Genomic DNA, 24,345 nt, shown 5'->3' with positions numbered 1-24,345 from the left:
GTAACCATCCCCCCAACAGCTGAAACCAGAAATTATGAATGTTAACTACTATATCTATATAAAGATTGACAATCAAAATTTATTGCTAAATAATAAGGAATGTAAAAGAGATGGAGCATCAATTCATGTGAAATGAAAACCTTAATATACTTTATAAAAACTGTGATTCTGGGAAGATTGTGGAGTATGAAGCACTAGGAATCTGTCTTTCTACCAAGGAAACAATTGGACTAGCAGAATCTCTCTCATGTATTTTGGAACTCAGGGGTCTATCAAAGGCTTACATCTTCCAGGGAAAGTGTTAGAGGGTAAATGTGGTTAAATCCAGTCAATTTCAGCTCTTAGCACAGTATCCATTACCTATCCTCCACACCTCAGCCCCTTTGCTGACAGCTGTGCATATATTACTGGAGGAGCTTGCACATATATTGTATGAGAGAGGGTGGGCAATGTAGACCCTATCCTCCAAATATCAGGAATGTGTGTTCTAATCGCTGATTGCTGCTTCTGATTGCTGAAGTGCAGACAAAGAGGTGGTGGTCACCATTGCTGTGCTTCCTCCCATTGTTGCAAGCCTCCCCCCTCCCACTGAAGTGATTTCCAAGAAATTTAAAGGGCCAGCACCTTCCCCTTCCCTTCATTTTTCACTTTTTCCTCTTTAAGGAGCCATAATTAAAGATTAGGATATTCAAAAGTAATTTCATATACAGAGGATATTAGAAAGTCACTGTGCATGCCAAGGGAAAGCCACAGGCTCAGAAAGGACATGAGAAGATCTTAAGTTTATACCGTAACATGGTCCTTGGCACAGAGCCAGACTACGGCAATCAGAAAACAAAAACAAAAAGCAACAAAGAAGCAGGAAGAGAAAGTAATTTCCAGAGTTACCACATTATTAAATTCAAATTTCCAGTTTTCAACAGCAAAACAATCACAAGACATAGAAAGAAACAGGAGAGTTTAGCCCATTCAAAGAAAAAATTAAACCAACTGAAACTGTCCCTGAGAAAGACCTGATGGTGGATTTACTAGTCAAAGACTAAAAGAGCTGTCTGAAAGATGCTCTAAGAACTAACTAAAGGAAAATATGGAGAAAGCAAGAAAACAGTGTATGAACAAAATGGAAATATCAGTAGATAGAAAACCGAAAAATAAGCCAAAAGGAAATTTGGGAGTTGAAAAGAACAACTGAAATGAAAATTTCACTAGAGGTATTCAAAGGCAGATTTGAACAAGAAGAAAGAACAAGTGAACTTGAAGGTAAGACAATGGAAATTATCAAATGACAAACAGAAAGAAGAAAAGACTGAAGAAAAGTTATCAGAACCTAAGGAACATGAGAGGCACCATCAAAAGGGCCAACATATGCATTGTGGGAGTCCCAGAAGGACAATAGAGAGACCAAGAGGCAAAGAGAATATTTGAAGAAATAATGGCTAAAAATTTCCCAAATTTGATAAAAGACATGAATGTTTATATCCAAGAAGCTCTACAAACTCCAAGTAGGCTGAACCCAAAGAGACCCACCCTGAAACAATGAAAGACAATCTCTCAAAAGACAAAGACAAAGAGAAAACCTTGAAAGTAGCAAGAGAGAAGTGACTCATTCCATACAAGTGATCCTTAATAATATTGTCCAAAGATTTCTTATCAGAATGTTTGGAGGCCAGAAGGCAATGAGCTGATATATTCAAATTGCTAAAAGTAAATATGGTCAACTAAGAATCTTGTATCCAGTAAAACTTTCCTTCAAAAATGAGGGAGAAATTAAGGTATTCCCAAATAAACAAAAGATGAGGAGTTACCACTATACCTGCTCTACAAGAAATGCTAAAGAGGGTCCTACAAGTTGAAATAAAATGACACAAGCAGTATCTCAAGTGGAATTTATTCATGGAATGCAAGGATGATTCAACAGATGAAAACTCGTCAGTGTAATATATGACATTAACAGAATGAAGGGAGAAAAAACCACACAATCACCTCAGTTGATGCAGAGAAAGCATTTGACAAAATTCAACATTCTTACATGTAGAAACATTCAATAAACTAGATGTAGGAGGAAAATTCCTCAACATAATAAAAGCCATATATGAGAAACCTCAGTGAACATTATACTCAATAGTGAAATCTGAACGTTTTTTCTTTATGATAATGAGCAAGGCAAATATATCCACTCTTGCTACTTCTATTCAATGTAGTAATGGAAGTACTATTCAGAGTGATTAGACAAGACAAAGAAATAAAAGGCATCCAAATTGGAAAGAAAGAAATACGATTATTTCTATTTACAGAAAGTATGATCTTATATGAAAAAAGGTCCCCCTACAAAAAATTGTTAGAACCAATAAATAATTCAGCAAAGTAGCAAGATACAAAGTCAACACACAAAAATCAGTTGCATTTCTATACATTAACAATGAACAATTTAAAAAGTTAATTAAGAAAACAGTTCCATTTACAATAGCATCAAGGAGAATAAAATACTTAAGAATAAACCAAGAAAGTGGAAGTTTTGTGCAATGAAAACTATAAAAGAAATTTTTAAAAGACATAAATAAATGGAAAGACATCCCATATTCATAGATTGGAAGATGTCAATACTATTCAAAACGATCTACAGACTTAATGGAATCCTTATCAAAAGTCCAATGATGTTTCTTGCAGAAATAGGAAAGCCCATTCTAAAATTCATATGGAGTATCAAGGGACTCTGAAGAGCAAAAACAATCCTGAGAAAGAAGAACAAATTTGGAGAACTCACATTTCCTGATTTCAAATCTTACTACAAAGCTACTATAATCAAAACAGTGTGTTACTGGCATAAACTCTGACCTATAGACAAATGGAATAGAAAAGAGAGTCCAAAAATAAACTCTTGCGTATATAGTCAAGTGATTTTCGAGAAGTGCACCAAGACCATTCAATGGATAAAATGCAGGCTTTTCAACAAATAGTGCTGGGAAAACTGGGTATCCACATGCAAAAGAATGAAGCTGAAGCCTTGTTTAACACCATATGCAAAAGTTAACTCAAACGGATCCATGACTCAAATGTAAGAACTAAATCTTAAAACTCTTAGGAAAAAAATGTAAGGTTGAAGCTTCACAACATTGGACTTGGCAATGATTTCTTGAATATTACAGCAAAGGCACAGGCAACAAAAGAAAAAATAGACAAATTTGATTCCAGGAAAATTAACTCTGTGCAACAGAAGACAGTATCAACAGAGTAGAAACGTGACTCACAAAATGGGAGAAAATATTTGAAAATCATACTTCTGATAAAGGATTAATATCCAGAATATATAGAGGGCTCCTAAAGCTCAACAATAAAAAATTTGATTCAAAAATGTGCAAATGGGGCTTCCCTGGTGGTGCAGTAGTTGAGAATCTGCCTGCTAATGCAGGGGACAGGGGTTCAAGCCCTGGTCTGGGAGGATGCCACATGCCACGGAGCAACTAGGCCCGTGAACCACAACTACTGACCCTGTGCGTCTGGAGCCTGTGCTCCGCAACAAGAGAGGCTGTGATAGTGAGAGGCCCGCGCACCGCCATAAAGAGTGGCCCTCGCTTGCCACAACTAGAGAAAGCCCTCGCACAGAAATGAAGACCCAACACAGCAAAAATAATAAATTAATTAATTAATAAACTCCTACCCCCAAACATCTAAAAAAAAAATAAAAATGGGCAAATGTCTTGAATAGACATTTCTCCAAAGAAGATACATAAATGGTAAATAAGCACAAGAAAAGATGTAGAAAATCGCTAATTATTAGTGATCATGTAAATTAAAATTACAATGGGACACCACCTCACACCCATTAAGACAGCGACTATAAAAAAACAACTTGTTGGTGAGGATGTGAAGAAATTGGAATGTTGGTGGGAAGGTAAAATGATACAGCTGCTGTGGAAAACAGTAGGACAGTTCCTTAAAAAATTAAAAATAGAATTACCATGTGATCCAGCAATTCTACTTCTGGGTATACACCCAGAAGAATTGAAAGCAGGGTCTCAAAGAGATACATGTATACCCATGTTCAGAGCAGCATTACTCATTTATTGCTAAATTGTAGAAGCAATCCAAATGTCCATCAAAGGATGAATGTATAAGCAAAACGTAAATACCACCTTTTGATTATCCAATAGAATATTATTGTGTTAAAAAGCAAGAAAATTCTGAGAAATGCTACAACATGGATGAACCTTGAGGACATTATGCCTGATGAACTAAGCCAGTCACATACACACAAAAACAAATACTGCATGATTCCACTTGTATGAAGTACTTAGAGTAGGAAAAGTCATGGAGGCACAAAGTAGAATGGTGGTTGTCAGGAGGTAGGGAGTGGACAATGGGGAGTTACTGTTTAATGGGTAGAGCTTCAGTTTTGCAAGATGAAAAGAGTTCTGGAGGTGGTGGTGATGGTTGCACAATATGAATGTATTTAATGCCACTGAAGTGTGCACTTAGAAATGGTTAAGACAGTTAATTCTATGTGATGTATATTCTACCACAATAAAAAGTCAGAAAAAAGTCTAGTGTGGCTCCAGCTATTTTATGTACAGCAGTAAATTAGCAGACATATTTCTGAATACTTTCATAGCTTCTAGTACGTATTTAACTTCATCAGTATCCCTCACCAGTAGATAATGTAGCATCTTAAAATTGAAATTTATTTAAAAGTATTTAATCTCTAGGGCTTCCCTGGTGGCGCAGTGGTTGAGAGTCTGCCTGCCGATGCAAGGGACGCGGGTTCGTGCCCCGGTCCGGGAAGATTCCACATGCCTTGGAGCGGCTGGGCTCGTGAGCCATGGCCGCTGAGCCTGTGCGTCCGGAGCCTGTGCTCCACAACGGGAGAGGCCACAACAATGAGAGGCCCGTGTACTGCAAAAAAAAAAAAAAAAAAAAAAAAGTAGATGTCTAGTCTTGTGTAGATTAGAATGTAGTGAATTACTATTTCTGACCGATTTCTTTCTGCATTTATAGAGAATCATAACATTAGATGGTGGCTCAATGATTCATTTCCAAAAATGGCTTGGCAAAGAGACAACAATCAAAAGACAAATTGTAGATGGAAAAATGGTAGTGGTGAGTTTTCTCTAAATTTAATATTTTTAGAAGCTCCTATTTGAGGCATGCCTTTCAAATTACTCAGTTGTCTTGTATCTCAAATAGAGGGTCTGGGGAAAGAGGAAGAGATCAAATTTAACATGTCATGTACCAACTCTAATAGATCCCTCTTTGTTTTTAGGAATATATCATGAACAATATTGTCAGCATTGGAATCTACAAAAAGGTATGAAGAAATTGTATGCGTCAGTGAAAACTTGTTCACTAACAGGAAACTGGGACTTGAAGAAGCTGTGCCTCAGGGCCAGTGATTTTTTTTTTAATTGCTCAACATAAATTTGCCCAATAAAACCAAATTAAGTGCAGTTTTGGAGCTGTGTAATCTTGAGGGTTAGGGGCAATCTGATAAATTGGTGAGATAAGAAACTTCTTGTCTCTCATGTAATTGTAAGACCACCAAAGTGCCCTTTATTCTTTGTACACCTGAATTCTGCAGTCACTGATTTTCCTCTCGTGGACCCATTCCATTTAGGTTAATGCTTTCTGTCAAAGGGTGCTCTGTTGAAATTCATGTGACCTCAAAGGGGGATACATTATAATCATTGGAACCCACTTTGGGCATCACAGATTTTGAAAATCAGCGTTGCTTTTTATTTTTGATTTTTGCAGAAGGTTGACCATGTATAAAGTAGATAGGATAGATAGATGGATAGATAGATAGATGATAGATAGATAGATAGATAGATAGATAGATAGATAGATGATAGATAGATAGATAGATAGATGAGAGAGAGAGATTACAAAATAGAGCCTGGACATTATACACTGTGCATGAATTATTATAGAACATTTAAAACAATCATTATCTTACTTTTCCATAAACTTATTTAAAATAATCAGGCTAGTGCATCAGTCACCATTTCTTACAACTTAGTCTTTGAAGAATGATATTTTATTAAATGCCAGTCCAGAATTTCTAAATGCCTAGTAGGAATATAATTGTTAGAGCTACACAATGTCCCTCAATAGTTTCACCAAGTACTTTTGCTAGGAAGTACTCTCAGGGCTTAGAGCAAAACAGAGTAATATAGGTAAAATTTAAAAATTGAGGGTATTTGTAGCAGTGGGAGGAGGAAAAGGAAAAAGAGGAAGAATTATGTAAATCTCATGTTGCATCTTAAACTTAAAACCAGATAGTAGTTGGTGAAATGTAACTCCTGAGCATAGTGTTAAATATGTGCTAATTTGTCATCTAAATTGGGTGAGAAGTGAAAAGTGGAAAGAGGCACTTTCAATAATTACACCTGGGCAACAAGCCTAAACTGGGACTGTCCTAGGCAAACTGGGAGGTATGGTTACCTCAGTAAGGATAAATTTAAGAGTAATGTACAAAAGGACTGAACATAGTGTTGGGACAATAGCTGAATTCTTGTCCAAGGAAAGGAACTAGGCTGTCATATTAAACCCTGAAGACCTTTGAGGATACAGCTGTGCACTTGAAGTGATGGGCTTGGTAGTAGCCACACAACTGCCAGATGTGGCCAATGACAGTCATCCCCCCATGGCTTGTCTCTGTCCTTCCTAAAGGACTCAAGTGTGTACAAAATGTACCTGTGCTTGTTTGCCAGAAGTCAAAGAGGATTTCAGCCCCCAAGGTAGCGTCCTGTGCACAAAGCAGAGCAGAAGCCAATGTCTCCTTCATCAGAAGATGGTCTCTGCAATGGGGCTGCAGATGACAGCACTTAGGCAACAACTCAGATCAAGGGCCAAAATGTTTTCCACAACCATTAGGAAGGGGGTATTCTTCTAAAAAGCACTAGGCACTTATTTAAATCTTAGTCTTTACAGAGGCAAAATTTATAAAAGAATAATATAGTTCTGAATGTTCAAGACACTTTTCTTCTCATAAATGTCACAGCTCAAAGTACACACAGCCTAAATGAGAAATAAAAGCCTGCTGTGGTGTCTTTAGTAGGAATCAAACATGCTACTCCTGAGGAAATCACTGATCCAGCAAGTTCTTATTCAGTGACCACAGTTTGTTCAACACTGTATTAGGTGATGGCAAACAACAATAAGTTAGAGATGGAGTTCACAACTGCCTTTTTATGTTACAAGTAGCAGAGGCATGTTGAAACCCTATTGCTTTTATTTTTAGAAGCAACTAATCAGTTAGAAATGGGATTTGGGGAAAATGGACTCCTGTTTACTTTGTAAAATAGAGTTCAGGTGTCAATACATATGTCACAAAACAATTTCACAAAAGTTTTCTTTTTTTTTTTTTTTTTTTTGCAGTACGCGGGCCTCTCACTGTTGTGGCCTCTCCCGTTGCAGAGCACAGGCTCCGGATGCGCAGGCTCAGCGGCCACGGCTCACGGGCATGTGGGATCTTCTTGGACCGGGGCACGAACCCGTGTTCCCTGCATTGGCAGGCAGACTCTCAACCACTGCGCCACCAGGGAAGCCCAAGTTTTCTTTTTTTTTGATCCTCAGAACAATCAATATTGTACAGGTGATAAAACTGCAACCCAAATGTCATCCATCTGGTAGATGATAAAGCTAGACCAGAACTTATTCCAAGTTTATTATAACATTCTCTCAAATGATAGATGTTAAGATAGATATTCAGACATAATGTCAGGACTCAGTGTGCCAAGATTTGAATGCATCAGAAATAGTTAATTGCCCACTAGAAATCTGGGCGTGTCCTTCCATAGTATAGCATTGGTATCGAGAAGAGTCTGCAAGCCAGGCACTGCTCAGTACCCAACGTGTCTCAGTGGGGTCATGTGACTACTTCCTGCATTGGAGTCTGAGTGGAAGTGAAGTGTGCCACTTCTGGGTCAAGAGAGTAAAGAAGCAAATGCAACCTTTTTCGTCTCTCCCAACCCCTGCCCACTTGGAGGACTGGACTCTGAAACCTGAAGGGTGGCGTAGGCATGAGATGAACAGATCCAAAGCCTCTGAGTCACCTCATGGAGAAAAGCTACCCATAGACCAAGAGCACCTGCAGTGGACACGACAGGGAGCAAGAAATAAACATCTGGGTTAAGGCTCTGAAATCCTGGAGTTCATGACAGCAGCTAACATTACTCTGAGTCAGTGTGCCACTTAAGAGATTGCATTTGCACTGTGTATGCCATCATGAGCATGTTATAGGCTAGAATTTAACTACAAAATTAGTTTTCAATTGTTTGAAGGAAGGAATGGGTTGGCATGAATAAATGAAAGTACAGTTTAAACATGAATTGATTCTCTGATCTAACTTTAATCAAAAATATGTGTTTAGGGCTTCTCTGGTGGTGCCGTGGTTAAGAATCCACCTGCCAATGCAGGGGACATGGGTACAAGCCCTGGTTTAGAAAGATCCCACATGCTGTGGAGCAACTGAGCCCTTGCGCCACAACTACTGAGCCTGCTCTCTAGAGCCTGCAAGCCACAACTACTGAGCCCACATGCTACAACTACTGAAGCCCTAGTGACTTGAACCTTTGCTCTGCAACAAGAGAAGCCACCACAATGAGAAGCCTGTGAACCGCAATGAAGCGTAGCCCCTGCTCGCCACAACTAGAGAAAGCCCGTGCGCAGCAACGAAGACCCAGTGCAGCCAAAAATAAATTTTAAAAAATATGTGTTTACACGTGTGTGCATGTATATATGTATATATACACATACATATATGTGCAAACCACATTTTCTATCAAAGCCTTTCTACTACCTCAATTACTGAAAATTTTATAAAACAATCAAGGAAATAAAGTAGGAAATAAAGTTGGCAACCTGGATAACACATGATTAGAAAATCATCTGAATTTTTGTGACTTTATATTTGTTCCTTATGAAATAAAGCTACGCACATACATACAGACACACTTACACACTTTTCACTATGCTTTGCAAGTGAATTATTTTTAAGGGATTCCTTTCTCCCATAGGCTATAAGGGAGCAGATGGCCGAGTCCTAAGAAGTGTTTCCTAGAGCTCTTTGTGCTAATGCCTGAAAAGTAAGACCTATTTTAATGCTATTAATATCACTTTCTCTCAAGAGGAAATGCAAATGGAGTAGAAAAAACTGTGACCAGCTCATCATACCTTGTAATGACTAGAGGAAAACACTGAAATGTAGAACTTCTGTCTCTGGTTCCCTCCCCAGTGAAAGAGTAACCAGTTCTTGGGTGTTCTGTTAGGAATAGTGACGTGAAAGCTTAAACCGGTCTTTGGAAAAGAGGCCGTGTATGTTCAAGGCTAGGAAAAACAAAACTAATTGGATTGTTTGGAAGAATCACAAACTACTTCTTCCCTCTATTTATTGCCATTCAAAAAAAAGAAAAGCTATTAGCTTCCCTTGGGCAGCATAATGCAACTGTCACCATAGTAACTAAAAGATCAAATACCCACTGGTGGCTGAGAAAGCTCCAAGAAATGGTTTTCATTAAGAAAGCAACTTTAATCTCAGCATTTTTAAGATGAGAGAAAAACAGTTATTTGAAGCATGAAAGAGGAAGCTATCAAGCCTGAATTGCCATTGTCACCTTCTGTCAAATATATGTCTGGAAGGGCCCAGATGCCCTAGTGGCTGAGTTCTGAAGATAAATAAGACCGTTGGTCTCAGGGCATCTGGTGTCTAAGAAATTACAGAAGGTATCGTCCTACATAGAAACGGTTCATTGGCTCTTTAATGTCATTCATTGCCTCCATCTGTAAATGATACAAAATAAGTATCGGATATTCTAAAATGTCTCTAAATATCTGTTTAACGTATGTCTTCCTTACTGGAGTATAAGGCCCATGAGGGCAGGAACTGTTGCTGTTTCACTCACCATGTTATCTCCAGTGCTACTACAGTTCAATAAATTCATGTTGAGAAATCATCTGCATGCATGCAGGTGAGAATATGTACAACGAACCTTGGAATTATTTTATATGCACTTTCCTAGTGTTGTGATAAGATCATGTCATCCTGAATATGGAAAGAACAACCTGCTTTTACCACTGACCAAAGCAATGACTAAATGAAGCAGTGGGCGCTACAACTAAGTTTCACACTTAGGTATAACTCACAGCCTTGCTCTTTCCATGCCTCCAGAGCAGATAAAAAGGGAAGGAAGCGAAGGAAGGGGAGAGGAGGAGAAAGGAAGTCTAGGAAAATCATATTATTGATTATAAGCATGAATTTTAGATGCTTTCATATTTGTTATATGATTTAATGCAAAGAAAGTCCCTCACAAGTAGAAAATTTACATTTTCTTCATTCATTCAGTCAGTAAACAAATAATTACCTACTGCATACATGCATGGTGTTAAGTACTTGGAATATTATGTGAATAAAATCACATATTGTCCCCACACACATGGAATCAAGACTTCAGTGCATGACATATATATTAATGAAATAATGTCAAAAATCAATTCAAATTAACATGTTAATTAATTAATTGCAGTAACTGTTAAATGAGGAAATACTAGAAAAGGATAGGAAAGATGGCTGAATTGAAATCTAAAGGATGTCTCTCCAAAGGTAGGTAAGAATGAGCTGAAAGTTAAGGATTTACCCAATGGGAGTGGTTATTTATTTTTTTATTGAAGTATAGTTGATTTACAACATTATATTAGTTTCAGGTATACAGCATATGATTCAGTATTTTTACAGATAATACTCTGTTAAAACTTATTACAAGATAATGGCTATATTTCCCTGTGCTAAATAATATATCATTGTTGCTTATATATCTTGTACAAAGTAGTTTGTATCCCTTAATCCCATACCCCTAACATGCACCTCCCTTATTCCCCCTCCCCATTTGTAATCACTAGTTTGTTTTCTATATCTGTGAGTCTGTTTCTGTTTTGCTATATGCATTCATTTGTATTATTTTTTAGATTTTACATATAAGTGATATCATATAGTATTTTTTTCTGTCTGACTTATTTCACTTAGCATAATTTTCTCTAGGTCCATCTGCATTGCTGTAAATGGCAGAATCTAATTCTTTTTTATGGCTGAGTAATATTCCATTGTGTACATGTATACCATATCTTCTTTATCCATTTGTCTGTTGATGGAAACTTGGGTTGCTTCCATATCTTGGCTATGACAAAAAATGTTTCTATGAACCTTGGGGTGCATGTGTCTTTTTAAATTAATGTTTTCTGTTTTTTTTCCAGATATATATACAGGAATTGAATTACTGGATCATATGGTAGTTTTATTTTTAGTTTTTTGAGGAACCTCCATACTGTTTTCCACAGTGGCTGCACCACTTTACATCATTCTCACCAACAGTGTACAAGGGTTCCCTTTTCTCCACATCCTCTCCAACATTTGTTATTTGTGTTCTTTTTGATAATAGCCATTCTGACAGGTGTGAGGTGATATCTCATTGTTGTTTTAATTTGCATTTCTCTAATAATTAGCAATACTGAGAAGATTTTCATATGCTTGGTGGCCATCTGTATGACTTCTTCAGAAAAATGTTTTTCAGGCCTTCTGCCCATTTTTAGATTGGGTTGTTTGTTTTTTGAGTTGTATAAACTGTTTATATATTTTTAGTATTAACCCCATGTCAGTCATATCATTTGCAAATATTTTCTCCAATTCTGTATGTTGCCTTTTTGTGTTGTTGGTGGTTTCCTTTTCTGTGCAAAAGCTTTTAAGTTTAATTAGCTCCCAGTAGTTTATTTTTGCTTTTATTTCTTTTGCCTTAGGAGACAGATCCAAAAAAATATTTCTACAGTTTATGTCAGAGAGTGTTCTGCCTATGTTCTCTTTTAGGAGTTTTATGGTTTCAGGTCTTACATTTAGGGCTTTATTCCTTTTGGGTTTATTTTTATATATGTGAGGAAATGTTCTAATCTCACCACTTTACATGTAGCTATCCAGTTTTCCCAGCACCACTTATTGAAGAGACTGTCTTTTCCCATTGTATATTCTTGCCTCCTTTGTCATAGATTAATTGAGTATAGGTGTGTGGGTTTGTTGTGGGGCTCTCTCTTCTGTTCCATTGATCTATGTGTCTTTTTGTGCCAGTACTATGCTGTTTTGATTTCCATAACTTTGTAGTAGAGTCTGAAGTCTGGGAGGGTGATACCTCCAGCTTTGTTCTTTTTTTCTTAAGATTGCTTCGATAACATAGGGTCTTTTGTGGTCCCATATGAATTTAGTATTGTTTGTTCTAGTTCTGTGAAAAATTTCATGGGCATTTTGATAGGGATTGCATTAAATCTATAGATTGCTTTGGGTAGTATGGCCATTTTAACAATATTATTTCTTCCAATCAAGAACAAGGGATACCTTCCCATTTCTTTGTATCGTCTTCAATTTCCTTCACCAATGCTTTATAGTTTTCAGAGTATACAGCTTTCAGCTCCTTGGTTAAGTTTATTCCTAGGTATTTTATTCTTTTTGATGCAATTTTAAATGGGATTTTTGAACTTTCTCTTTCTGATAGTTCATTATCAGTTTATAGAAATGCAATAGATTTCTTTGTATTAGTCTTGTATCCTGCAACTTAGCTGAATTCATTTATTAGCTCTACTAGTTTTGCGGTGTATGTTTTAGGGTTTCTATATATATTATTATGTACAGTTTTACTTCTTCCCTGCCCGTTTGGATGCCTTTTATATCTTTTTCTTGTCTGATTGCTGTGGCTAGGACTTTCAATTCTATGTTAAATAGAAATGACAAGAATGGGCATCCTTGTCTTATTTCTGAAATTAGAGGAAAGGCTTTCAGCTTTTCATCATTGATTATGATATTACCTATGGGCTTAAGATATGTTCCCTCTGTACTCACTTTGATGAGGGTTTTTATCAAGAATGGACGCTGTATTTTGTCAAATGCTTTTTCTCCATCTATTGAGAGGATCATGTGATTTTTATCCTTACTTTTGTTAATGTGGTGTATCACATTGATTGATTTGTGAATACTGAACCATCCTTGCATCCCTGGAATAAATCCAACATGATCATCTTCTATGATCCTTTTTATATATTGTTTAATTCAGTCTGCTAATATTTTGTTGAGGATTTTTGCATATATATTCATCAAAGATATTGGCCTGTAATTTTCTTTTTTTGTAGTGTCTTTGTCTGGTTTTGGTATCAGGATATATTTTGCTTAGCAGAATGAATTTTGGAGTTTTCCCTCCTCTTCAATTTTTTGGAATAGTTTGAGAAAGATAGGTATTAATTCTTGTTTATATGTTTAGTAGAATTTCCCTGCAAAGCTGTCTGGCCCTGGACTTTTATTTTCTGGGAGTTTTTTTTTTTAATTACATATTCAATTTCACCACTAGTGATTGGTCTGTTCAAATTGTCTATTTCTCCTTGATTCAGTCTTGGCAGGTTCTATGTTTCTAACATTTTCTATTTCTTCCAGATTGTCCAATTTGTTGACATATAACTGTTTGTAGTATTCTCTTATGATTTTTTTGTATCTCTGTGGTATCAGTTGTTATTCCTCCTCCTTCATTTCTTATTTTATTTGAGTTCTCTTTCTTCTTTTTGGTGAGCCTGGCTAAAAGTTTATCAATTTTGTTTATCTTTTCAAAAGCCCAGTTCTTGGTTTCACTGATCTTTTCTATTGTTTTTTGATGTCTATTTTATTTGTTTCATCTCTGATCTTTATTATTTTCTTCCTTCTTCTGACTTTGGGCTTTGTTTATTCTTTTTTTCTAATTCCTTTTGGTGGAGTTTATTTGAGATTTTTCTTGTTTCTTGAGGAAAGCCTGTATCACTATAAAATTCCCTCTTAGAATGCTCTTGCTGCATTCCATAGATTTTGGAGTGTTGTGTTTCCATTTTCATCTGTCTCAAGGTATTTTCTGATTTTGTCTTTGATTTCTTCATTGATTCATTGGGGTTCTTTTTTAGTAGCATGTTGTTTAGTCTCCATGTGTTTGTTTTTTCCCATTCTTCTCTCTGGAAACGATTTCTAGTTTCATACCATGGTGGTCAGAAAAAAATGCTTGGTATAATTTTTGTCCTTTTTAATTTATTGAGACTTGTGCTGTGGCCTAGCATGTGATCTATTCTAGAGAACGTTCCATGCGCACTTGAAAACAATGTGTATTCTGCTGTTTTTGGATGTGATGTCCTGTAGATATTTATTAAGTCCACCTGATCTAATGTATCATTTAAGACTACTGTTGCCTTATTGATTTTCTGTTTGGATGATATGTCCATTGATGTAAGTGGAGTGTTAAAGTCCTCTACTATTGCTGTATTATTGTCAATTTCTCCTTCTATATCTGCTGATTGCAGTAATTATAAAATGAGGGTATATTAGAAAACTTTAGTAAAGATGATTGAGTTGAATCTAAAGGTTGTCAACACAAAGGTGGGAAAGCATGATTGAGCTGAGAGTTAAGGATTAATCATATAGGAGTGGTTAGACATTCCAGAAAAAGTGAACATTATGTGTAAAGACCTTGCTAAAAGCAAGGAGGAAATTAGTAGCTCCTTTTCTATTCTCCAGAAGATTTTGTGTAAGATTGGTGTTACTTTTTCCTTAAATATTTGTATGAATTCAGGGTGAAGCCTACAGGTCTGGAGTATCTCTGTGGGAGAAAATTTATTTATAGATTAAATATTAGTAGATTTGGGAGTATTCATAGTTTTACTTCATCTTGTATCATTTTTGGTAAATTGTGTTCTAGGAAATTTATAATTTTTTTTTTAATTTTTCCAATTTATTGGCATGAAGTAGTTCATTATATTATGATCTTTTTAATAACTCTAGGATATATTGATATACCCTTTTTTATACTTGCAATCAATAACTTTTGCCTTCTCTATTTTTAAATCCATCTTGACAAGAGTTTGTCAATTTTATTAGTCTTTTAAAAACTTTTAGTTTTGATGATATTTTCTATAATATGTTTGTTTTTATTTTATTAACATCTGTCTTGTTGATTATTTATTTCTGTCATTTGTTGTTTCTTTTTGAACATATTTTTCTGTCTCTTTTTGTTCTATTTATTTTTGATTAGTGAAGTGTATGAAAATTTGTAGAAATAAATTTAGAACTAGAGTGACATTATCTTCTTATGCAGAGAGCTTATGTTTTTCTCTTACTGGTAGCCAAGTTCACTAGCTGTCCCAGATCACAGTAAACTAATTTTAAGAGTTGCATTTGTATTAGCCAGGTCTATTTCCAGTTCATCTTTCCTCCTATATTGCAGCCTTTCAAAGTCCCAAACTAAAATATGATTAACCAGGACTCTCCCCCATTTCTCCCCTAACCCTGAAATAATGTCATAAATGTCCCCCAGATTTTGCCTCTCATCTGCTTCTTGCAGAATTCATAGATCACCATAAGGGCAGCAGCCTTAATTATTGGGCCTGTTTCTCTGGTTTTCCTTTTTTGCCCAAATCTTAGACCCTTAATTTTTCTCTGCCTTTTTTATCTCTCTGATCTCTTGAAGAATTTTTTTTATAATTTTGTCTATTTTTTAGATGTCACAGTTTGAAAGTTAGCTTACTTTCTTCATCTATCATGAGGAAGTGAAAATTCTAAGATTTATTTCTATTTTCTCAATTTTTTTAAATGATCATTTTTGGGTTATTTTTTCTAGTATTATATTATGTGATTTTCCTGCACCAATTATTATCACAATATTTCTATTTTACAGATAATTTCAGACTCACTAGAGTTAAAATTTCTTTCTTGACGTCTTTATCAAGTCATGAATAGACTATAAGTTCCTCGAGGGCATGGAATCTCGTTCAATGATGTTTAACCAGCACCTTGAAGTGTGCCTAGCCCTTAGTAGGCTCTCAATGCTTTTGCAGTTAAATGAATGGAAGGAATGGAGTCACATCTTTGGTATTAAGTGGAGGATCATGAATTCTTTGTTCTTGTGCTACAGGATGATTATCACTTTTCAAATATACAATTGGATATAGCTTGATAACAATACGTAAGGACATTTTATATAGAGCAAGCTTTACTTATCCATCTTGTTTGGACTTCTGGATTTTCTTTTCAGTGTATCATTCTAGTAGCTTATTTTATCTTGAGAATTTATATAGGCAATAAACCACTGAAAGATAAACTCACACTGTAGAGAGACAATGTCCATTTTACAAACATTTAGTTCAAGTGTAAATGTATATGTCTAATTATAATGTGGCTCTGATGTTTATTATCAATTCTTTCTCGGTAGGATATTGATGACTTTCTTATCTAGGAGTGACTTAAAAGTCTCAAGCCAGTATCTTCTCTCATTGCTTTGATCTGTGCCTTTGACTCATACATGGGCCTCAGAATTTCATCTTGGCCAATTCCAGTTGTCAGGTACATTGTTGACAATCCTAAAATATAAAATTTTTCTTTGTCTAAAATTGCTTCAAAGTTATAAGCCTTGCCAATATATAGCTCAATGTTTATATTTTAAGCTCCACTGCTATTCTTATGTGCAAAACAAGGTCTGCAGAAAATTCACACAGCTTTCCTGAATGAACCCCTCCAGATACAAGGGCTCAGCTCAATTGGGAACGTTTAAAGGTCCTTCATAGGTTTAGGCAGAATACCTAAATTTTTGAAGACACAGTCATAGCATTATTCATTTTTATTAAATGTTTTGGAAAATAACATATTCTACTAATCAAAAGCCCTTTCTTTCATAGCTGTATCTTATATCCCAGTACAATGTACTCCCTCCAGTTACATTCTCCTGGGTCTAGGATTGGGTTAGTTAGTAAACTGGGGAATTTTTCTAGCCACTATGTCATTCCCATCTTGAGTTATACAGGCACAAGTAATTTAAGATGACACTTGGACTCGCTGTGTATAATTCTACATTTTTTACCCAACTTGGACCCTAACCACATAATTGCAATGGTTATGGTGCAGCTATGGCATTGGTAACCTGAGGCCTAGAGGTCAGTGATTCTACCTGCTATGCGTAAATCGATAATTTTCATTATTGTGAATAGTGCCAAACTGTGTACTAAATATATAAAACCTGGTAATATCAGTTGTCTCAAGGCCAGGATTAATGTCAATGTAGAAAAATTGCTAGGAAAGATTATGGCATCAACTTGGTATTCCCAAGAGTAACACTTATGTTCAAAGTGGTTTCATATTTGCTCCCCTTGGTCAAAGACTGGGACTTTGATATATCATATAACCTGGATGCCTCATCTCTTGATTTTCACTTCTCTTGCTTTTTGAGCAGAGAATTAGTGTCTCTATCCATGGTGACGTCAGTATTGCCTGACCTTTGGCCAGGGCCTCCAGCACACATGTTATAGCTGGAGCAGTGTAAGATAATGGTCTAACATCTATGCACTGAGAAAAAATACCAGGTTCAAATCCTACCTCACCTTATTCAAGTTTGGGACAGAAGTTACCTAACCTCCCCAAGCTCCAGTATTCTCATTGGTAAAATAGATATAATAATAATGCCTTACTCTTGGAGTTGTTGAGAGAATCAAATGAAATAATCTATATCAAGCACTTAGCACAGTGACTACTGAGCTCTCAATATATATTAATATTATTTTTTGTAGAAAATCCTTTCTAAAATTGTAGATTTATTTTAAAGGACTTAAACTCAATGTTGTTGTATTAACCAAGAACCTGCTTAATTTGGAACTAAGATTTTTTTAAGATAAAAATCTTGGCTGTGGTCAAAGAGCGTGTTATAGTGCTACTTGTTGTTCACCCATGAAAGCAATTTCTGTGTTCTGCTGTAATAGACTGACCATATTGTCTGCCTACTCTGACTGCCTTGGATATGCCAACTATGCCAAGCCTCCCTTACCTATGAATACTTCCTCACACTGCTCCCTTGCATTTCTCTCCCACAACATATTTGAGGCAGTTATCACAGTACTCATGGACATTTTTCCTCTCTTTATTCTCTTTCAATAAGAATTCTTAATTGTGCAGACTCAGGATTGAGAGTGAACAAGATGCCTAAATACACACACACACACACACACACACATATTCATTCATTCATGCTCATATAATTTAATTTGGTATAGGACTCAACTGATGGACTCTTTTCCAAAGCATTAAGGACCTAAGCACTTCTTAAAAATGTAAGAGCAACCAAAATTTTTTTGAAGGTTCAAAAAGTACTGTCATTGATTTTTATAAACATTTTTGGAGACTGAAGGAGACATTATGTGAGGTTCTCTTTTGTCCCAGTGGATGATTGAAGAGCCATTCATTGCCCAGTCCTGACACTGCTTTTCCCCATTGGGTCTCTCTGAGAGTCACATGCTGTGGACATCTTTGAAAAGAATCTTCTGAGGCTTCAGCATCTCATTTGAGTTTCCTGAATCTCACCTACCACTGTGTTGAATTCTCATCCATCACAATGAGCAACAAATTCTTAGGCACCTGGAAACTTGTCTCCAGTGAGAACTTTGATGATTACATGAAAGCTCTGGGTAAGAAATGTTCTCTGTTGTTCTAATTGAGAGGATCCTTTTTGATAAAGATGTATGACTATTTCCTTCTAACTCCTTTTCCAGGAGACGGGAGTTTGCACAGGTTGAATTATGATCCTCTTCTGGGATTAACCTTCTGTTGTGTCAATCAAATAACTTATTTGCATTTTATTTGTGGCAGTTTTAATAGATTTTAACTCAGATAAGAGCTGCTTAAATGCATTAGAGTGCCCACTGATTTCAAAGGCAGTTTCCTGTCAATAGGGTTTTCATTCCAAACCTGGAGGAAAGAAATCTTAGAAGCTTAGTCAACCTATTTTCTGGCTTTCCTGAAAGTTAGACTTACAACAACTAAAATAAAATAAAATGAAATAAAGAGTTGAATATACTAAAGTTAATGGAAAACCTTAATTTAAAATTTTGATACTTAGCTAAACCAGAAGTTTTCCGTCTCTACCTCTAGGTTGTCTGTTATTACATAACTATGTGGATAAAGAGTTTGTAAAAAGTGAGTGCTTCATAAAGCAGGATATTTACAGTCTAGGAAAGTTACTGAGAGAAAAAGAAGTGTGTTGTGGCAGTGAACTCAAACTCAGTTACACTAACATCAGGCTTTCCTGGAGTTGGAACAGTGGATGGAGATGGAAAGTCTAGTCATTAGTATAGCAACTTTATTTGCTACTATTTCTAGGGAATTTTCCATAGATATGAGCACAAAAGTGTGAAGAGTCCTTGGAAATGTCCAGAGCTGTATAAATAAGTAGAGAGTGAAGCCAATGACCTCAGATTGCTATGCTCATCAAAGTACTTGTAATTTTACCTGTTCAGAAAGCATATAAGAAGGGTTCTATTTTTGGATAAAATGAGCAAAATCATGTTGTGTTGCCTGGAAAACTATGGGAACTTATGGGAATAGATTCATACCATAAGATTGGTTAAATTTATGGACTTCACTTTATAGCTGAGGAAGAAGCAAAATACAATATAAGAAAGTCTTAATGAAAGACTCCCTAATTGTGTCATTTTCAAATTTTAGAGTGCATAAGGACACCTGGGGGTGTTGGTAAAATGTAGATTCTTAGTCTCTATTGTAGAGGTTTAGTTTGAAAAACATTGTCCTAAATCATATCAAATAAAAAAAGATTAATCACAATTAGAAGAAAGAGTATCATTCACAATCCTTTATTACCTCTAACTCTTCACACTTCTTTATGTATATATAAATGTAAATATATGTATATTTATATATAACTAGTTTTTTCTTCATGTATCTCTCTCATTTGACATTTCTATTTTTCCATGTATTTCTATAATCTTGGGTAATATAGTAATAATACTTAAGAGTCTAATTTTGTTTTGTTTTCAAATGCAGAAAATTTTTTTTTAATTATTTTATTTATCTATGATCATTTGTAATGGTACAGATCATTTTAGGGGCTACAACAAAATTTCAGAAATGAGCTTCTATCAAGGATATGGGGAGAATTCTTTTCTATATCCATAATATATTACTGAGGGAAAAATCATAGAATAGCATGTATAAGTCATAGTCTCATTTAAAAAATATATCTATAATATTTATGCATATAAGCTAAAATGTCTGGAATGATCCATACAAAACTATAACTAGTAGTTTTTAATGGAGCATGGGTTTGGATGTGGTAAAAATAGATGACTTACACTATTTAAGCTGAACACTTTTAGCTTTAAAATCTGCAGGCATTACTTTTTTAATAACAAAACTTAAAATATTCAAGTCCGTTGACATGTGTTTCCATTAGGTGATGAAACATGGGAGAAGGTCCTTCGCAGTAAGTGCTATTACCTGCAATCTACACAGCTGAGCATAAAATATGGCCACCCATAGTCCGTTTACATAGAGGTTCTCTTGGTCAACAAAATTCTAACAGTATCTTGATTTTCAGGTGTGGGATTAGCCACCAGAAAACTGGGAAATTTGGCCAAACCAAGAGTGATCATCAGCAAAAAAGGGGATATTATGACTATAAGAACTGAAAGTACCTTTAAAGATACAGAGATCTCCTTCAAGCTAGGCCAGGAATTTGAAGAAACCACAGCTGACAATAGAAAGACAAAGGTAAACTCAATTGTTTCTCTTCAAATTTGGCCCAATCTACTACTTTGAGAGAGAAGATTACTCCTGCTAGTATTCAAAAGTGTAGACCACTCCCTTCTGTTGAAAATGAATGTGCCTCATAAAACATCCGTTATGAAAATGATTCAATACTGAATGAACTGCTTCTTTAATCAACCAAAGTCCAAGCAAGTCAATTATGTAAACCTATCTTTGCAGAGCGTTGTAAGTTTGGCAAGAGGCTCGTTGAATCAAGTACAGAAATGGAATGGCAAAGAGACAACAATAAAGAGAAAGTTGGTGGATGGAAAAATGGTAGTGGTAAGAGTAATTTTACTCTAAATACATAAATATTGCCATTTAAATAGAGAAAATGGTTATTTTCAAAATATTCTCTTTTCTTTGCAATACAAATGGATAAGAATGGCTAAGAATAAAGTCAGAGTTAATGTTTGGGTGATCTTTGAACTATAAAGATTCATTTACAGGTACTTCAGGTTCAGATTCAAGAATTTAGAAATGATACAACTCATTTGTTATTTTAGAAATAACAACACCTAAAAATGATTTAAAAAAATATGGGTAAACCTCATTAGTTTAGACACACAAGGAGAAAAGCAAATCTAAATTTTAAAAGCAAAGCACATCCCCAGTCAATTGTAGAATATTTGTAGATAGCTAAGCATTTTGTTTTCAAGAATCCATAGTAACTTGGACTAAAACATGTCAACATCTCAAGCTGAGGCCATCAGAGACCTTTTGTAGTTGGCAGGTAAAAATGATGACAAAGGTTATATGAGATGACCTCTAACAATTTTTTTAAGTCTCAGGTTCTGTTCTTACTAATCAACACACACATTGACTATAGATAGATTTATGTAGTTCTTTGAACATTCTTTTCTTTAGTACAGAGGAGCTTTATCCTTAGCTCCACAGCAGATTTACATGGGGAGTAAATACCAGTATGGAGGCCCCAAAACAGATCAACTGCATGCACATCTCTTGGGGGAGGAGGAGTCATCAGTATTTTTAAATGTTCCCCAGATAATGCAGATGTGCAGATAGTTGTGAAAACCACTGTTTTAGTAGATTTAAATCTGTGCCAATTATGCATAAAAACTTACCACTTAAAAAATATACCTCTGCTGTAACTTAGATCAGCTTTAAAACTGTTTCCCCTGTTTCAATGATCATGATTCCAAATTCCTGGAGACTGACATACTGATATTTTATTTCTTTCTGAGTTTAATCTTATGAGATTGCTTATAATGTCTGTTATTATTACAAATTTACTGTCACCTAGTTTGAGTTTTAGATATTCAATTAATCTTTCTTTTTTTTAAGGAATGTAAGATGAAGGACGTGGTCTGCACGAGAATTTATGAGAAGGTCTGAGAAAGTTGTTTCCTCATTGAAGTGATATTTGATCATTTGATGTTGGAAATCAGCTGTTTCCATTGGCGAGGCCTGACTACACTGCACTTTGTTTGTTTTCGCTTTTGTCTTAATAGATCAGATAAGCAAAGGCCTAAACTGAGGATTAATCTAAATTTCAGTGTTATTTAAACATTTTCAATTTGTATGCACGTCATTACTGTATTAAAGATTAAAGTGTGTATATTGGTCAGACCTAAAGAATGGATAATGTCATTTAATTATCTGTGAAGTTCTAACTTATGTTGTATTTTAAATATTTGAAATGATAGTAAAAGGAAGTAATAGCATAGTAAAAGGAAGTAAATATATTGATTGGGGTAGCAAACTCAAATGCCTTCAGGGACCAGGAGAGTAATGGGTTTAGAGCATCAGGAGTGAAGCAAGCTAGAAGAAAGAGCTGTTTTACAACTAGGAGTTCTAGCTTCAGCTAAAAAGGGCAGCTGCTACTCCAGCCAATTTAAAAACTGTGGGTTAATTTACAGACAGTGAAATGAACAGATATTAAAAATAGAGTTGTGACAAATGTATGCACCCATATAATTCGCATCCTGATCAAGATCTAGTACATTTCCCTAATCCCAGAATGTTTTTTCACACTCCTTCCCAGTCAATGTCCTGCCCTGTCCCAGCTCCAACAAAAGCAAGTAGTGATTTAGTTTCTATCACTGTAGACTAGTTTTGCCTGTTCTCAAACTTCATATAAATTGGATCGTACATTATGTGTTCTTTTCTGTTTGCCTTTTTAAAGTCAGCATAATGTTTTTGAAATTCATCCATATTGTTGCATGCAACATTAATTTGTTCCTTTTTATTGCTGAGTAGTATTCCATCGCATGAATATATCACAGTTTACTTATCCCTTCGTCTCTTAAGATAATTGAGTTATTTCCAGTTTTCGGCTTCTATAAATAAAGCTGCTATAAACATTCTTGTATAAGGCTGTTTGTGGAAACATGAGTTCCTTTTCTTTTGAATATTAACTAGGCATGGAATTACTGGGTCCAGCTGATTTTTGACAGGCAGGAATAGGGGACCACTCTGCCCAGGTAACAAAACTATTTCAGATATATTACATGATTGAGCAAATGAGAATACATTTTGATGTTGTTAGGAGCTAGAATTTTCCTTCTGGAAGAAGGCACATACAAATATGACAGAGGGAAGGCAAGAAAGAACTGTGTGCAAATGGATTGGAATAGATGTAAATTCATATGTATGGATATGTGTATACACGTGCATATATTTCTTAGCTCTATCTACCTTAAGAGCTTACAAGCAAAGACATCTCAGTAGGCATAAGTACACCCAGCACTCAGATCTTGGTGTCTAATATATTCTCCACTAAAAAGAATGATGGTTCCTTGGAGATATGGCTGATTCTGATGTGAGAGCAGGGTAGGTACAACGTAAGCCTGAAATATCTTTTTATGCCAGAAATTAAGGAAGCTTTTCCCCCAAATAATAGAGACATGTCACCAAAATATCAGAGTCAGCTTGAGGGTGCTCTCAATTGGACAAAACTGGGACAATTTGAGAAGAAAATAATAGAGAAAAGTTGTAAATTATAGAACACTGGGAGACAAAGAAGAAACCATGAATACATACTGGAAGAGGGAGAGAGAGAGAGAGAGAAGAAAGTATCTTCCTTACAGTAGACTGTCATAGGCTGACTGGTAAATGTGGAAAAGGTGCTGGGATTGGAAAAATTGTCATTTTTTCAACCATCACGGTCAATATTGGCTCAGGCAAGAATTGTCAATGGAGGTAAAAGCTAGAGCAAAATTTTAATTAGGAGCAGGATATTAGGTTGGTCTTAAAATACCTCCACACAGATTGCTTATTAGTTACAAGGGAAAAAATAGTAACCATGCAGTGGAAAAACTGTGCCACCTCTTTACTGAGTAATCAAAATTAACCTGATCAACGAGGGTAGATGAAAACCATCTGCCTTCAAATGTGATACCCTGAGAAGGAAGCAACATGGCTTATGCAGTATTCTAGCCTGGAATCCTTATCTAGATCTAATCATGAGGAAACAGCAGACAAATTCCAAATGAGGAATGTTCTATTAAAAAGGGGAGGAGGTGTTAATTGAATTCTTCAAAAATGTCAATGTCATAGAAGACAAAGAAATGCTCTATGGAAATGTTCCAGATTAAATTATACTAAAAATACATGACAACTAAATGCAATAAGTTATCCCAGACTGGATCCTGCACTAGAGATAAAATAAATACTCCAAAGGACAATATTCGGTTAATTGGCAAATTGGAATATAAGTCGTAAATTAGACAGAAGTTTACTGTGATTATGTAAGAGAATCCCCTATTCTT

The 24,345-nt window shown here is 35.6% G+C and overlaps 1 protein-coding gene across 1 annotated transcript; it reads left to right on the top strand.

Moving 5' to 3' along the window:
- The first annotated feature begins 18,407 nt into the window (after positions 1 to 18,407).
- LOC132500707 (myelin P2 protein) lies at positions 18,408 to 21,970 on the top strand. The gene is made up of 4 exons (XM_060115871.1): positions 18,408 to 18,480; positions 20,406 to 20,578; positions 20,795 to 20,896; positions 21,920 to 21,970. Exons 1-4 carry the CDS (start codon positions 18,408 to 18,410, stop codon positions 21,968 to 21,970), a joined length of 399 nt encoding a protein of 132 aa, XP_059971854.1.
- The last annotated feature ends 2,375 nt before the right edge of the window (positions 21,971 to 24,345 follow it).

The sequence above is a fragment of the Mesoplodon densirostris genome, chromosome 13 (assembly GCF_025265405.1).
Source record: "Mesoplodon densirostris isolate mMesDen1 chromosome 13, mMesDen1 primary haplotype, whole genome shotgun sequence".
NCBI lineage: Eukaryota > Metazoa > Chordata > Mammalia > Artiodactyla > Ziphiidae > Mesoplodon > Mesoplodon densirostris.
The sequence above is the reverse complement of the archived record's forward strand: the minus strand, read 5'-3'. Positions and strand labels throughout refer to the sequence as shown.